The following is a 15,000-nucleotide window of genomic DNA, read 5'->3' as shown; positions in this document are numbered from 1 at the left end:
AAGATGTCAGGTTAAGAAATGGTTTTAAGCTTCCTGAATACCTAAGTTTGAATCTGTTTTAGTCCACCACAAGATGTCAGGTTAAGAAATGGTTTTAAGCTTCCCAAATACCTAAGTTTTAATCTGTTTTAGTCCAACGTAAGATGTCAGGTTAAGAAATGGTTTTAAGCTTCCCGAATGTAAGTTTGAGTGTGTTACTTAACCTTAAATTATCAAGTTTAGAAATTGTTTTGAGCTTCCTGAATATCAGAGTTAAGTCTATCTTATTTTGCCCTATGTTGTTAGGTATAGAAACGGTATTAAGTTCACCGTTACCAGATTATCATACTCAGAGCCTCGTATTTACCAGTTTCTGACCTATAACTATTGCCACAAAACACTAATAATTAACCATTTTAACGATAGCTCTGCTCTCCTCCCGAAATTGACCTCTCTTTCGGCCACCTCTTTTGATTCTTTTTTTTTTAGGAGCAGCGAGGAGCAGGCTTTTTTTATTATTGTTTCCTTTTTTTAAAAAGTGCCCTTGAGCTGTCTCCTTTGTTGTAAAAAAAATAAATAAAATAAATAAAATAAAGCCGGTTATTGGGGTGAAGACAGTTTGTGGGTTGGAAATCGGTAAGCACACAAGGCTGAGTACGACAATCAAGCAATGTTGATGAAGTTGCCCAAATATCTAACTTCAAGTCTGTTACCACATCCCACCTTAAGTTGTCTGGTTCACAAATGGTTTTAAGCTTCCAAAATACTAAGCTTCAAGTCTGTATTATTTCCCTTAAGCTGCCTTGTTCATAAATGGTATTCTGAATCAATTAACCTCCCTGAATACCTAACCCAATATTCCTGCCTGTATTATTCCACCTTAAACTATCAGGTTCATAAACAGCATTCTGTATTAAGCTTCACAAGTATTTAAACCGGTAGCTGCAGGGATCATGTTTCTTAAAGGCCCCTCTAAGTGAGAATAATGAGAAAAAATCATCACTCATGCAAAACATTTCATAATATATATCAATGCATTTGTGATCAGTTTATGCATCATCTATTTTTGGGGGTTTATATCATGGCAAAAATTTGGCCCATCGCTGGTACACGGTAAAGCCACAAATTTGGCCAGTCGCTGGTGCCAGGTTAACCCCCAAATTCCAGCTTGAATTATTTACTCTTAAACTGCCAGTCCTAAGTTCTATTCAATATCAAGCTTCCTGAATACCTGTCCCCAAGTCTCAACCAGTAATTTTCCTTGAGTCAACTGCAAGCGTCAAGATGTATTACTGTGCTACACTGAAACTTGTTAAACATTATGGCTTCTTAAATAGTGGTTACATACTTCATAACTTCCTGCATCTCACTGCTGGACACATTACTGTACAGCCCTGACAAGTATTCCACTTGTTTTCTTCCTACTTTGAAGAACAGCAAACTCAAGTCAATAGTGATGAATATTGGTAAAGAAAATTATTGAACTGGAAGAACACCACATGATTTGACCATTTTCAAGTTATAATAGCCAAAAATTTGATAGAAGTAGTAAAAGTATGCACTGTTGGGCACGTATATACCAAACAGAGAATGGAATATAAATGTAATGAATGCTTAAACCAGTTCAAAGGAGTTTCACCACAAAGTTTCACTACAAACAGTTGCTTAATACAGGCTTTTATTGAAAACCCATCAGAACCACTTGGCTCCACTTGCCTCCCTCCCTGTCCTTGCAGCCTTGAGAGAATATTGAGCAAACGTGGCAAGTAGTCAAAACCTTAACCAAGTCCAATGCTTCCCAAGTCTAAGATTATGGTGCTACCTACAGGTTACCAAGCACACACCACGCATTGCATGTTCTTGCTTCAATTAGATGGAAGAAAATAAAATTGCATTGATAAGAAGTGTGATATAGGCCATGCCACCTACAGGTTACCACACATGAACTACGGACTGAACATTTTCCCTTTGACTAGATGACGCATGAAATAACAGACGAAGTAAGAGTTGGGTTTGTATTTCACCGACATAAGAGGCAACTTATGATACAAGTCCCAGTCACTGGACTCCTCTTTAAATACACTCCTCACATTAGTCACGTGGGCCTTACCTTGCCGATGATAGTCACATGATGAAAAAAATTAAAATATACCTGCACATAAAAAAAAAAAAATAATAAAAACACATGGGACTAGATTAATCAAACCATTTATGAAACCTCTTGTTGGTAAGTCTTCCAGCAACTCCATCTGCTATGAATGCTCTTGATCTTTATTTGGCTCTGATGGCGATGAATGAAGTAATGTTCTGGCTGTCACCTCATTCACCGACATCAGCTCCGCCCAAACACAAGGAGCATTCGCAGTGGATGGAGTTACAAGAAGACTTACCACTGAGAGGTCTTGCAAATGGTTTGATGAATCAGCCCCTTGGGTGACAGATATGATGATGATAATGAAGGTGACAAAACAGTTGCGTCAGCATGGTCACAGCTTGCGTGACAATAATAATGATGATAACAGAACAATGGTGCAGGTGGCCCTTAATATAGGCAGATTTGGTTTCCATCAGACTCATTTTCCAAAATGCAAAAAAAAATTAAATACTGCTTCCTATGCAGCACCATACCAACCACCACCCCAGGGAGGCACCACCATTGCTACATTGGACACATCAAGGTTATTAAGGAAATAGGGCACAGTAAGGAGAAGCAGCAACTACTGGCTGATTTTTTACATAGAATTCCCTGAATTTTCCAGACGCAGAAAGTCTGGACAAAATTGTGGAGAAATTTGTCCTTATCCAAACCTACCAAAGCACACATCTGCTTTACCTGGTCACCAGGTGTGTGGACTGGCCATTGATCTCACCCACTTGTTAACTGCATATTATTTCTACTTTATACAAGATTGATTTTATGCCTTATTTCATTTTGTTTATATATGATTTTTGTACATATACACATAGCTGTGATTATTTCCTTACTACTGCATTTCACCTACCACATTCAATATTCTACATCAGGTAAGACAGTGTGCTATACTTGGCCTTGGAAAATTTTTAATTTTCAACACTATCAGACACAGTTTCCACTCTTTTAGTAAGAACCTGCAGAATTATTGTATGAAGGTGTCTCTGATAACCAACCCTGCACATAGAAAGGGCCACCAGCACAAAGAAGGACACAACTTACCTGTGTGTCAGTGAAGTTCTGTGGTTGTGGTCCGCCATGTCCCGCTGGCAGTAAAGGCGTTGGAGAGTCCATTGGGATGCTGGCGGCCATGCTGTTATAGTCTGCACCGGCAGGTGATGAAAATGGACCCCCAGCACCACCCATGCCCATGCTAGGGTCCAGCATGCCAGCAGGGCCCCCCATGCCACCCACAGCTCCTCCACCAACACCTTCAAAACCCGGGTGGTCGAGGTTGCTTAGGACGGGTGCTGGGCCTCCCATCACAACGCCGCCGCCTACCAGCTCTGGCTCCTTCACCCCCACACCCACACCCACACCCGCCACCATGCCATTCTTGTTGAGGTCCTCCTCTGACGGTGAGCCCTGCCGGCTGCCTGGCGTGCGGCTGAACGGTGAAGAGAGACGGAATGGTTAAAAATGTAACTCAAGGGGCAATATGGTACATTTCTTACTCTCACATCCACACTACATCTGTACAGCTCTTTATCAGACACATTTTACTCAAGTAACTAATTCCTAAAGCACATACCCTTGCTTCTTACGATTCATTCCAAGCCCAGGTTTCAGAGACACAGGTCAAGGTTACTGGTACTGTCAAAACAACATGCTAGGCTCACTACTGCTGAAGCAACATGGCATGGCTACTACTGGTCAGCAAAGGGGTGTGATTATAATTGTTGGCACATCCTGGCAAACTTAATACCTGGGTCCTATCCTTGTCAGGCCTCTAGTACAATCAACATTTTCAGAGAGAAGTAGAGTGTAATAATGTCTTGCACTTCTGGCACCACATTAGATCATCTGCTATGGTGATTTCTTTTGTTTTACTTATTGGGAACAGCAAGATCCAGGAATCTTTTCTCATCTTTTGTTTAGCCTTTGGTTTGTCTCCCTAATCATAAGAAAATGTACGTGCATTGCTTCTTAGTAAAGCATAAGCCAAGAGAACACAAATTTCATTTTCCTTGAGATGAGGGAAAATGATGGGTTACCAATGGAGGAGCACAAGTGCATTAATAGCTTAGCACTCAACCTGTCTCCCTAACTAAAAAGAACATGTCAACATCATTACACCCGTTGACTGCCTCAGTCTGGTTCACAGCAAGGCTTGCTTATCATGAACTATACTCTGTGACCAACACTGTGTTGTACCAATTAATGTTGTACCTCTAGTAGTTCAGTGTAGCCTAGAAGAGAGCAATTCACAAAATATTTAACCAAAAAATTACCAAAAAGTGTAAGCAGTCTCAAACAGCCTAAGCAACAGACAAAATTACTAAAATTTATTATTGTCATTTACAGTCATTACTAGTCCACTGCAGGACAAAGGTCTGTCACAATGTTCTCCACCTCTCTTGGTCTGATGTTAAGTGTACTTCATCCTGCTCTGACAAGTGCTCTATTGTTCTTTCTACACCTTATCCTTTGCCTGACCTGTTGCCAGTGACTTTGGCTGTCCATCTGTTATCACCTCTATGCATGAAATAACCAGCCCATGTCCATTTCTTATTCTTTTTTGTCAAAAAAAATTCTTCAACCTCTGGTTGTTCCCTAATACATGACACTCGGTTCCTGTCTCCAAGTTAAAATACCAGGCAGTTTTCTCTCCATTCCTTCCAATGACAACCACATTACAGGAGAATAAATCAAATAGCATGATGGGTTGCATGTATCAATAAATATTAATTCAAATACCACAAGCTCATGTATCACCCAAACTCTGGTGCTGCTTGAGACCACACTGTGTCAATGATCCTGCCAGACACTAACATGAATGTACAATGGTTGTGGCTCACACCGTAATGAGAAAATGTAAATGTATTGCCCTGTGATGACATTGTTGATGAACAAACTTGACAGGCAGAACAGAAACATTTGCCATGTATAATCCTTCATCCACAGACACTACCACAGAACTACATAGCTTTCTGAGGGACCAGGGGAGTGTAAAATATTCATAGTAAATAACTGTTATTTCACAATCATCAGAGGTCTGTCAAAACCCTTGCAATCTTGGAAATATTTTGATTCCTTCCTTCAACAAGTGATAATGATCAGGGCCACATTTCAGGGGGGCTGCTACAGGTTATGGCCCTGAGTCCCCTCACACAACAGGCACTCCAACAAGACAGAGTGAATACTGATCTTAGAAACCTCATTGGTGCTCTACCTTATAGGAGCCTCCACAAAATGTTGAGCCCCAGGGCCCTCACGACTCTTAATCCAGTTCTTTTGGAGGGTGGAACAACGAGAACTGACGGCAGACAAAGAGAGAGTACCCAAGACTTTAGTACTGTTCAGGGTGGAGGGAAGGAACATATTATTAACATACTTAACCCAGGACAAACCAACGATTTGGCAATATCAAGGAAGGAGAGAGGTAAAGAGAAAGAGAAAAAAGATAAGAGATATAGAGCCCAGGACAACACAGTGGTGGAAGGAAGGCAACTATCATCCACGTCCTTGTGCCAGAACCCATGCAGCACCCTGCAGGCCACTCACACTCTTTCATCCCTTTAACTGCTAAGCTTTGGACAAACCTTAATTTCTTGGTCTATATTTCTTCCTTCCAAACATACTTGTGCAAAAGTCAACCTCACCCCAAGGGTATAATGTGATATAAAGTGGAATACTTTGACCCACCTAAAAAGAGGTAGTCCTGCACATGCACATGCTCTCTACCTGGCCACAAATTCCCTTAAAAATTGACTTTCATAAAGGAAAAGGTCTCCCACACTATGCAGTGCCTCGGTATACAATATTTCAATCACTCTGAACAGTCTCACTCACACTCCAAAAATAACAACAAACATTAACAGACAAGCTAGTGCTTCCACTTCAATGTTCTCCCTTGCAGGATGACATATTTCAATTATTTTATTTATTTTGGTTAACTTGTCTTTCATTTGTTTGCACTGATTTGTTACCATGCAAAGGAGACAGACCAGTTTGCAACTTATTTTACAGAGGCAGTAAATGGCAGAAAGTAAAATCAATTAATTGAATGTAACACTTATGCCTCAGCACACCTAATAAAACACAAAACTAAAAAAAAAAACACCATGGGGAAATGGAAAATAGTGGAACCATCTGCATGTTTCTTTATGTTTGCTGTTGTTCTTGAGTGTTGGTGAGAGCACCGCCTGACTCGCTAAAACAGTTTGTTCATGTGTATATGTGGGGTTCAGTTAGGTCCACGAATATATCTTTATAAATTCCACACTGTACAAGTCTTACTACATGATATTTCTCATTAAAATTGGGTTTTCAAGAATGCTTCCCTATCTCTAATTGAGGGAGAACTGTATCAGTGGTGCTCTTGTTTAGGCCTTGGCCTGTTCATTCTCTGACAAAAAATAAAATAAATAAATAAATAAATAAAAAAAAAAAACTCATTCACTTTCATTTGTTCATTCATAAGTAAAATAAAGCCACTCACTTAAAAGTCTTGTCGTCGTCCAGTCCGTTCTGTACTATGCCGTTGGCCTGCGGGGCGCCGCTGCCACCGCCGTTCTCCACATCCTTCTTCGTTGGGTCGAATGGTGAGGGAGCTTTGTCCTTCTTGTCTTTGCCACTCTCTGCACCACCGTTCTGCTGCAGGAAGAGAAGGAAGTTGGACATGGTTCATTGTACTTACACAGCATTCATGATCCCAAAAGAGTAGCTTTATTAGTTAGTTTACTGCCACTGTTCATTGGTGCCCTTGTAGCTCATGCACCCCCATGACCTACAAGGTAGTATTTGTTGCAATTATTCTTTGCTAGAGAAATCTTCTATTCCAACCCTGACACCCTTTTAAAATACAGAGAATCCCAACACCAAACAGCTCCTCAGGAAGCAGGGTAACTAGTCAATAACTCATGGAGTCCCTGTTCTTCTGTGCCTCCCCATGGTGTAGTGCTTCACTGCCTAAATTCACAGCCTGTCTATGGATCTGCAGCCAAGATTTGATCACAGCCTGGGCCTCAGACTTCAACACTCAAATATTAAGCAAGTGTTTATCTTTTGTGGGCACTATTTCTTAATTTTAATTTTTGTTTGGCACCAACAACTGTCTCCACACACACACACACACACACACACACACACACACACACACACACACAAAAAAAAAAAAAAAAAAAAAAAAGTAAATTGAAATTCCTTAGACTCCTCTCTGTTACATTAAAATTTATGGAGTGGAAACTGTAGCTTTTGACATGGTCGTGTTCACAGAGGGAAAGTAGATGAGATAGTTAAAGTACAATGAAGCATCTAGGACCAGAAGGTCGTAAGTGACACCTCACAGAAAATGGAGCTAACTGTACCATTCTTTTTCCCATACATTTCTCTGTCCTGTGCTGAATTTATTACATGAGTCACTCTAGTCCTGCAAGTATGGTAGAAATACTGTAGAAGAGTAAACTTCATTAATTTTATTGGCTTATGAGTAACAAAAGATAACTTTAGGCCATCATTTTTTTTTTTTTTTTTTTTTTTTGTCACTAATGGCCTTCTGGTCCAATACACCTCTTATACTTTCCTGCTAAAGAGAGGATTGACTGTAACGACACCTCTGCAAGAAAAAACAAAGAAACAGCATCTCCCAGCATCCGTGGCGTCGTCTGCGCGCGCTAGAACTGCTCAGCGACTGCTGCACAGAAAACAGAAAGAAAAAAAAAGCTGAAAAAGCCCCTGATAAATGAGGAGGAAGAGGAGAGGAGGGTATTGTTCTAAGGAACAGAAAACTTGGAGAAGAGGAAGAGGGTGCTGTGGGGTGAGATGAAGCACATTCGTGAGAGTGACACATCAGGACAGAGAGTGGTCGGGACGCAGACTGTATATGGAAGGGTAAGTCATGGGTGGGAGAGACATAGTTAAGTTACATAGGAATACAAGAAAGAATAGGGGGTGGAGTTGGGCAGGTCCTGCACCAAACTATCACCAGTTGAACAACCATAACAGAGTGGCAACCCAAGAATTGTAGAAGTCAGGGCAGACAGGGAATCAGGTAGAGATGAAATAAGAACCTTTGCCAGAGCAGGATGAAGTACACAAAAGCCAGACAGAGAATGAGGTGGAAATATGACATTAGAGCCTTTGCCAAAGCAGAATGGAGCACATTAACAAAAGACAAGAGAAAGAGTAGAGATTAAATAAGAACCTTTGCCAGAGCAGGATGAAGTTGACCAATATCAAATAGAGACAAGAAAATGAAAGAAACAGAGAGGGGTGGACACTACAGCGAATATACACAACCTGATGATGGTGATGACACTTACTCTAAGGTTGAGGTTCGCCATTCTGGTGTCAAGATCTTTGCCGGTTGGCGATGAAGCCAACACATACTCCACCATCTTGAGACCCACTCCCGCGTGGTCAGTGGCGCGCGGCGAGAGCACCGAGTCACCACCAGTGAACTGTGGGGGACGGGCCGGCCCCCTCTGGCCCACCCCCGCCATGCCCAGCCCATGGCTCTGCCCTACACCATGATCTGTGGAACAAGTACAGAATTAGGTACTAAGTTGGTGCACATACACAAAGATGCACAATAATATTAGATATCATGAGACCACTCAGTCCATGAATGGCAGCTCCTGTGATCACAGTCTCGCAACACATGACATCTCCTAAGAACCAATAATCCATCAGATCAGATCACCACAGCAAAACATCATCTCTACGTTTTCAAAAGAGGAGTCACTGACTGACTTAGTTTTCAAGACTCATGTACCTTATTTTTTAATCTGCATTTTCCTTTTTCAATCTTATGATTTCATCTTAGACTCCTGATTTTCCTATTGTTGTTGTTCCACAGCCTTCCTTCAGTGCCTCAACATCACCATAGTTTCATCACCATTTCTATCCATTCATATTTTGACCATTCCAGCTGTTCTTCCAACTCTAAGATATGCTTTGCCTGCATGATCTTCATCATGTGACCATCCACACTAAAGCCATCAAGTTTGCTAATAAACCCATACCAGTTTTTCATTCCACCATTACACTCTTACCAACCTCGCATCCTGCCAACGTCTAAAAAATTTTTTGAACTAAATGGATCTTTTCAAGACAACAGAGCTAGAATATCCCTGCTTAGGCCTGAAATAAGTAAATGCTGTATATAAATTCTTAAACAGATATGGAGACTACTCAAACCCAGTTTACTTTGATGGGCTAGGTATCTTCAGGAGCTGTTGTGGACCTGTCTGGAAGCCAGGCTCAGTATTTACTTGGCTGTATTTCTCTAGCTGTGATTCACAGGAAGTGAGTTACAGTCATAGGGTTCTGTCTTCAAATCTCAGTTTATCAAGTTTAGCTTTAAATTAATTAATATTTTGGGCTTGAACTATCACCTTTTCAAGGTCATTCCAGATATTAACCCGGTAGCAGCAACGGGCCAAATTTGTTGCTTTACCATGTAGCAGCGACGGGCCAAATTTGTGCCATGATTTTAACCCCCCAAAATAGATGATACATAAACTGATCATAAATGCTTTGATATATATTATGAAATGGTTTGTGTGAGGGGTGATTTTTTCTCATTTTTCTCGCTTAGAGGGACCATTCAGAATCATGATCCCCGCTGCTACCGGGTTAATGAATCTATGGGGAAGCTGTTTCTTGATATCCCTCAGACTACTTGCCTCCCTCAACTTCTTACTGTAACCTCTTCTATTCCTAGTGTCCAACATAAACCAGTCATCCCTGTCACCACCACCCTATACACTCAATCAGGTCTCCTCTTTCTCTTCTCTCTTCCAAGGCTGGCAAACCCAATCTTTCCAATCTCTCCTCATTTGTCATGTCTAAAGCTTGGCACCATTTTATTTGCTATTTTTTTAATTTCTTCTATTTCCCCGATATTAGTTTTCTGTGAGGAGAGCACACCACTGTTACATATTACAATCTGGGTCAAACCACCAACAATCAACTCCATCATTTCCTCACTTATATAGTGGAACACCACTATGTGTCTGTGCATATGTGTATGTCTGTGAGGCGATGGGGTACAAGACTCTCCCTAACACTTGTCCTAGCAGAGCTGGTGCTGTCTCAAGTATTCTTGAGATGTCTAAGGACCTATTGTTGCCATAGAGATAAAGGGAGGGAGGGAAGTGGGTGGGATGGTGGTGGGAAGATAACAGGAGAGAAGAGGAAGAAATGAGAGAGGGGCAAATAAAGTACACATGAGATGGGATGGAGATGAACCAACTTACCATGGTTTAAGGAAGACTGAAAGATGAGTGTTAATTTTCTCTGTGAGGTAAGTGACAATGCAACTAAAGCATGTGTGAAAGACAATAAGGATCATGTTAGGACTTGTAAAAATAGATTAAATTTGACACTCAGATTTAGTCAAGATACATACAAGAACTTGCTTATGAAAAGAATGGTGGATGAGTGGAATGTGGAATAAACTTGCCAGTCATTTGGTGAGTGCCAATATGATACACTGCCAAGAAGAAGCTAAATAAAATTATAGATGGGAAGTGGTGTTAGGTTTTTAGAGTGTACTGTTGCTGCTTCTGCTACTGCTGCTACTACTGTTACTTTTACTACCATAGCTGGGCACGATAACATAAAACCTTATTCCCGATAACCGATAACTGATAATGAAAAACCTTAACGGCGATAACCGATATTCGTTAGCTAGAGACACAAATAAAGGCGATAACCGATAACCGATACCCGATATAAATCCACAATTCTGATACTAGCTAGCGATAAGTCCGATAGGCGAAAACGATACTATATTGATATTTCAGATAGAACAACATTGATGAATTCAAATTTTCATTATCTGTATTTTAGGAAACTTACAAAACCTTAAAACCACACGTTGACACGTGCCTATGGATGGTAATACTAGAAATGCCTAAACTGGTGTTGTGTTATTTGGCGTCCCCACTGTCAAAAATTGTTTACAAACACTGGTCTCTCGTGAACGGTGCATGCTCAGACCAGCAAGCGTAGACCTGTACAGTCTCACAAAGCTTTTAAACCGTAATTAAGAGTTGCTGGAAGGCTGAATCAGACATATAGTACCACTACCATCATCCTCGCTGTTTTTAGAACGACACTCTGTACGAGTTGTATTTATATGTACAGAGTGCGCGTCGTTCTAGAAACAGCGAGGATGGTGGTACTGTATGTTTGATTCAGCTTTCCAGCAACTCTTAATGTGTTAAAAAAAGCATTGTGAGACTGTACAGGTCTACACTTAATGGTCTGAGCATGTGCAGTTCACGAGAGACCAGTGTTTGTAAACAAAAGCGCCAGCTTTTGACGATGGGACACCAAATAACACAACACCGGGTGCCTTCAGTATCATGGCATGGTCACAAACGAATATGGAGTATCAAATTTGAAGCAGTGGATAATAATTTTTGGGGCAAAGTTAAATGATTTTCCTCTATGATATATTGATTTTTGAGTAGCATAAAAAAATAACCTAATGTTTTAATTTTCATGATCTAAGTATGAAATCTCATCACCGAAGACATTTCATACCCCGAAGTTTTTTCATACAACACCGGGCCACGCATGCGCAGTAAGGAGACAACGTTTTTTTTTCTGAGGCGGAAAAAAGTAGCGATTATCGCTAGTTTGGTTACAAAAGTAACGAAGATACCGATATATATTTAAATAAGTACCGGATGGCCGATAACCCGATTTTGTTATCAGCGATAAAGTATCGCGATAACGCCCAGCTATGTCTACTACTACATAAGAGAAAATAGCAGAAGAATGAGTATATCAAGGATATACTAAATTTTAACTGCCTGTTAGACAACAAGAATGTCAAGACCCAATGTTTCTGAGATATCAATCTCAACAAAATATACCCCAAGGCACAGCTTAGTACCCATTGATGATACACATTAACATTATGCCTGTTATGTACAATGTGTGAACCTGCAAGCAGCACTGTTTTACCCTGCCAGCCACACAATAAACAGCCACTGTACTTAATAATGCAACAAACTTTGTGAAGGCCTGGGAACTGTTCAGTGACCAGCCTGCTTGACTTCCTTAAAGTGACAATATCTGCCCTTGTATTCTTATTCTTATCATTATTATTATTATTATTATTACTATTATTACTATTATTATTATTATTATTATTACTGGTCCTCAAAACATGAGCAATGTGCACTGACCTGAGAATGACTCAGAAGTGTATACACACACTGGACGTATTCAAAGCTACACAGTAGTTTACTGTTACCTCTTTCACATAGTAACTGATCAGATCATTTCTCATGAACAGTGGGCAAAGTATGGGCATAATGAACTGTCATGTGACATCACTCTTTGACAGGCAGCCATTCAGACACAACACTTACATAGGGTGTGTCACTATTTGGAATGTACAGTAACAAAGGGTTGTTGAATGCTGATGGTGAAATTACAGCAGATATTTCAATAACAAAATACACATGAAGAGGAGCTTGTGTGAGATTGAAATATGAGTTTGATAACTGTAGGAATTAGTTCTGAACTTCTCTTAGGTGTGTCAGTGACACACTTTTAAACTCCTAGTGTTCATACTCTTTTTGCTCTACCTATTAATAAGTTGGGGCATACACTATAGTTGTGAATTAGTGGGCAAGAATCCATTCCTCCAGGACACAGGGCAAATAATTATGACATCCAGGTTACCACAGTTTACCTTTCGTAAGTACCCATTTGTTAACCAGCTGGAAAGGTAGGATGAACTGTGCCAACTGCCCACATCAGGATCAAACCTGGGCCTAGGCATGCTAACCACTATACCACGAAGGCACACCTATTGCAACACGTTAATAATAATTGTGAAATGAGCAACACTCAGGGAGCATATTCCAGCAGCTTTTCTTCCACTATTTTTGGCAACAACCTGGTCTCAAGGTAAGATAAGGTAAAAATGAGGGAATCTGTACACAACAGCTGTGCGTGGCTGCAGTGTCACCTGTCACACTGGCCCTTGAGCCTGTGGTGGGTACGAATCCATTACCCCAGGACACAGGGCCAGTATGACATCCAGGTTACCACAGTTTACCTTCCCCAGGTTTCCCCAGGTACCCATTTACTGACCAGCCCAAAAGGGAGGATGAACAATTGGGTGAGTTGCACATTGACTGGCAGGCCAGGATTCAAACCAGGGCCCACTGATACTTGCCAAGGCATGCTAACCACTGCATCACAGGGGTGTTAACAGTGACACAAGATCTATCTATCTATATCTCAGATGCCCTGCTCCCTCACGGGAACTTCCATCCACGGGGTGGCTGCGGCAAAAGAGCCAGAAGAGCCTTCAAAATATATGCTTAGCATGGTTATTTGAAACCTAGAGATCTAACACTTTCAACAGGTTATCACTTTAGCTATACTGCAACTACTCCCACATTTTATGAGCTATAGCACAATTCTGCCATTGCTACATAACTTGTTACTATCAATATAAAAGTATGACAGAATACCAAGTGTATGCAAGCATCAATAGATCCTACTTCATGGACAGGGTTTGATCATTTGTTTCCCCATCTTTGGTTATCAGGTGCACTTTTTTTGCATTATTATTCTCGTTACTATTACTCTGGCACTAATTTTCACGAGATCCATAGCTCAAGAGTTTTTTTATATGCTCTGCAGGGTTGTGTCCCCCATAGTTAAGGAGAAATATGTGTGCACAGTGCACACATACACACATGCTTGTACACTTACATAAAAATCATGCAACTGCAGGAATACACTCCACTTGTTCTAATCGCTCCATAATTTTTCAACACTGAAAATACTGTCAGGCCTCTACGGACTACAGGGCTCCAAGCAGTTGCTTGAGTAGCTTGTGCCTACCTAAAACTGGTCATGGCAGCTAACAGTTGACATACATATATCTGTACTCCCCGTTAACCTGATAGCAGTGACGGGCCAAATTTGTGGCTTTACTGTGTTCCAGTGACGGGCCAAATTTTTGGCTTGAAACTGATCACAAATACATTGATATACTATGACTATATCATATAATGATTTGCGTGTGGTTTTTTTTCTCATTAATTCGCTTAGAGGAGCCTTTAAGAAACACGATCCCTGCAGCTACCGGGTTAAGGTTCTCAAGACTTGAAACAAAACATAAATGTCAACACAGCGCAAAATAATCCTGTAATGATGACCTCAACTAAACATTATGCAGGAGCATTGTAGTAAGTCACTGTGACACAATATAAGAAAACATGGAAGCACTTGGGTGAGGTGCACGACTGGGTGACTAAGTGAGCGAGTGAATGTGCGTTATTAAAAGAGCAACTAACGGTGAGGTCCAGCAGCATGGGGGGCTCCTGTGCTCCAAGCAGCCTCACGCCATGAAGCTTCGCCTATGTTGAAGATTCCTTTGTTGTCTGGCTTCCCTTCCTCAACGCCCCATAGCTTCTTGGCCGGCGCAATCTGCAATACAAGGATGTTCTTAGAACACACGAAAATTAAGAACACATGAAAATACTTTGCAGCAGATGAACACAGAGAAAAAGGACACAGGACACATTAATAAGCCATTCCATCTACAGTAATTAATCCTGTAACTTGTAAAAAAAAAAAAAAAAGGGGGGGGGGGGGGGCCCAGCTTCTTGCCCAGCATGATCAGCAATACAAGATCAAACTTAGCTCATACAAGATCTGAACAGGAAAACTTAGGGAACAAAACAGAAGGCAACACATCCAAGGGCTCAGTAGTAACAGTAAAGCATGCACACACACACAACCACTCATCAGACCATATATCCTGTCACTGATTTCAAGTTTAAGTGGGGTTGCAATGCCCAAGAAAATATTACTCAATGGTACACAAGGATATGCAAGGATGTAAG

At 40.9% G+C, this 15,000-nt stretch overlaps 1 protein-coding gene and 2 long non-coding RNA genes across 9 annotated transcripts in view; 2 read left to right on the top strand and 1 right to left on the bottom strand.

The window, feature by feature from the left end:
- The window catches only part of LOC127000353 (uncharacterized), a 3,292-nt gene extending 695 nt beyond the window's left edge, over window positions 1–2,597 (top strand). Inside the window, exon 3 of the long non-coding RNA XR_007753930.1 lies at window positions 81–2,597. This is a non-coding gene — a long non-coding RNA (uncharacterized LOC127000353). The remainder of the gene's footprint in view (window positions 1–80) is intronic.
- Window positions 1–15,000, bottom strand: part of LOC127000348 (pumilio homolog 2-like) — a 165,223-nt gene that overhangs the window by 83,732 nt on the left and 66,491 nt on the right. For 3 of the 4 annotated variants that reach the window (XM_050863966.1, XM_050863970.1, XM_050863969.1), the window contains 5 exons: window positions 14,449–14,581; window positions 8,434–8,645; window positions 6,612–6,766; window positions 5,343–5,426; window positions 3,173–3,557 (listed from right to left, as the gene is read on the bottom strand). In XM_050863966.1, the coding sequence (XP_050719923.1) occupies window positions 3,173–3,557; window positions 5,343–5,426; window positions 6,612–6,766; window positions 8,434–8,645; window positions 14,449–14,581 (969 nt within the window). The remainder of the gene's footprint in view (window positions 1–3,172; window positions 3,558–5,342; window positions 5,427–6,611; window positions 6,767–8,433; window positions 8,646–14,448; window positions 14,582–15,000) is intronic. The other variant, XM_050863968.1, reaches the window with a different exon arrangement.
- The window catches only part of LOC127000352 (uncharacterized), a 3,353-nt gene continuing 3,102 nt past the window's right edge, over window positions 14,750–15,000 (top strand). For all 4 annotated transcript variants that reach the window (XR_007753929.1, XR_007753927.1, XR_007753926.1 and 1 more), the window contains exon 1: window positions 14,750–15,000. This exon is cut by the window's right edge and continues 514 nt beyond it. This is a non-coding gene — a long non-coding RNA (uncharacterized LOC127000352).

This window comes from Eriocheir sinensis, chromosome 18 (genome assembly GCF_024679095.1).
Source record: "Eriocheir sinensis breed Jianghai 21 chromosome 18, ASM2467909v1, whole genome shotgun sequence".
NCBI classification, from domain to species: Eukaryota; Metazoa; Arthropoda; class Malacostraca; order Decapoda; family Varunidae; genus Eriocheir; species Eriocheir sinensis.
The sequence above is the reverse complement of the archived record's forward strand: the minus strand, read 5'-3'. Positions and strand labels throughout refer to the sequence as shown.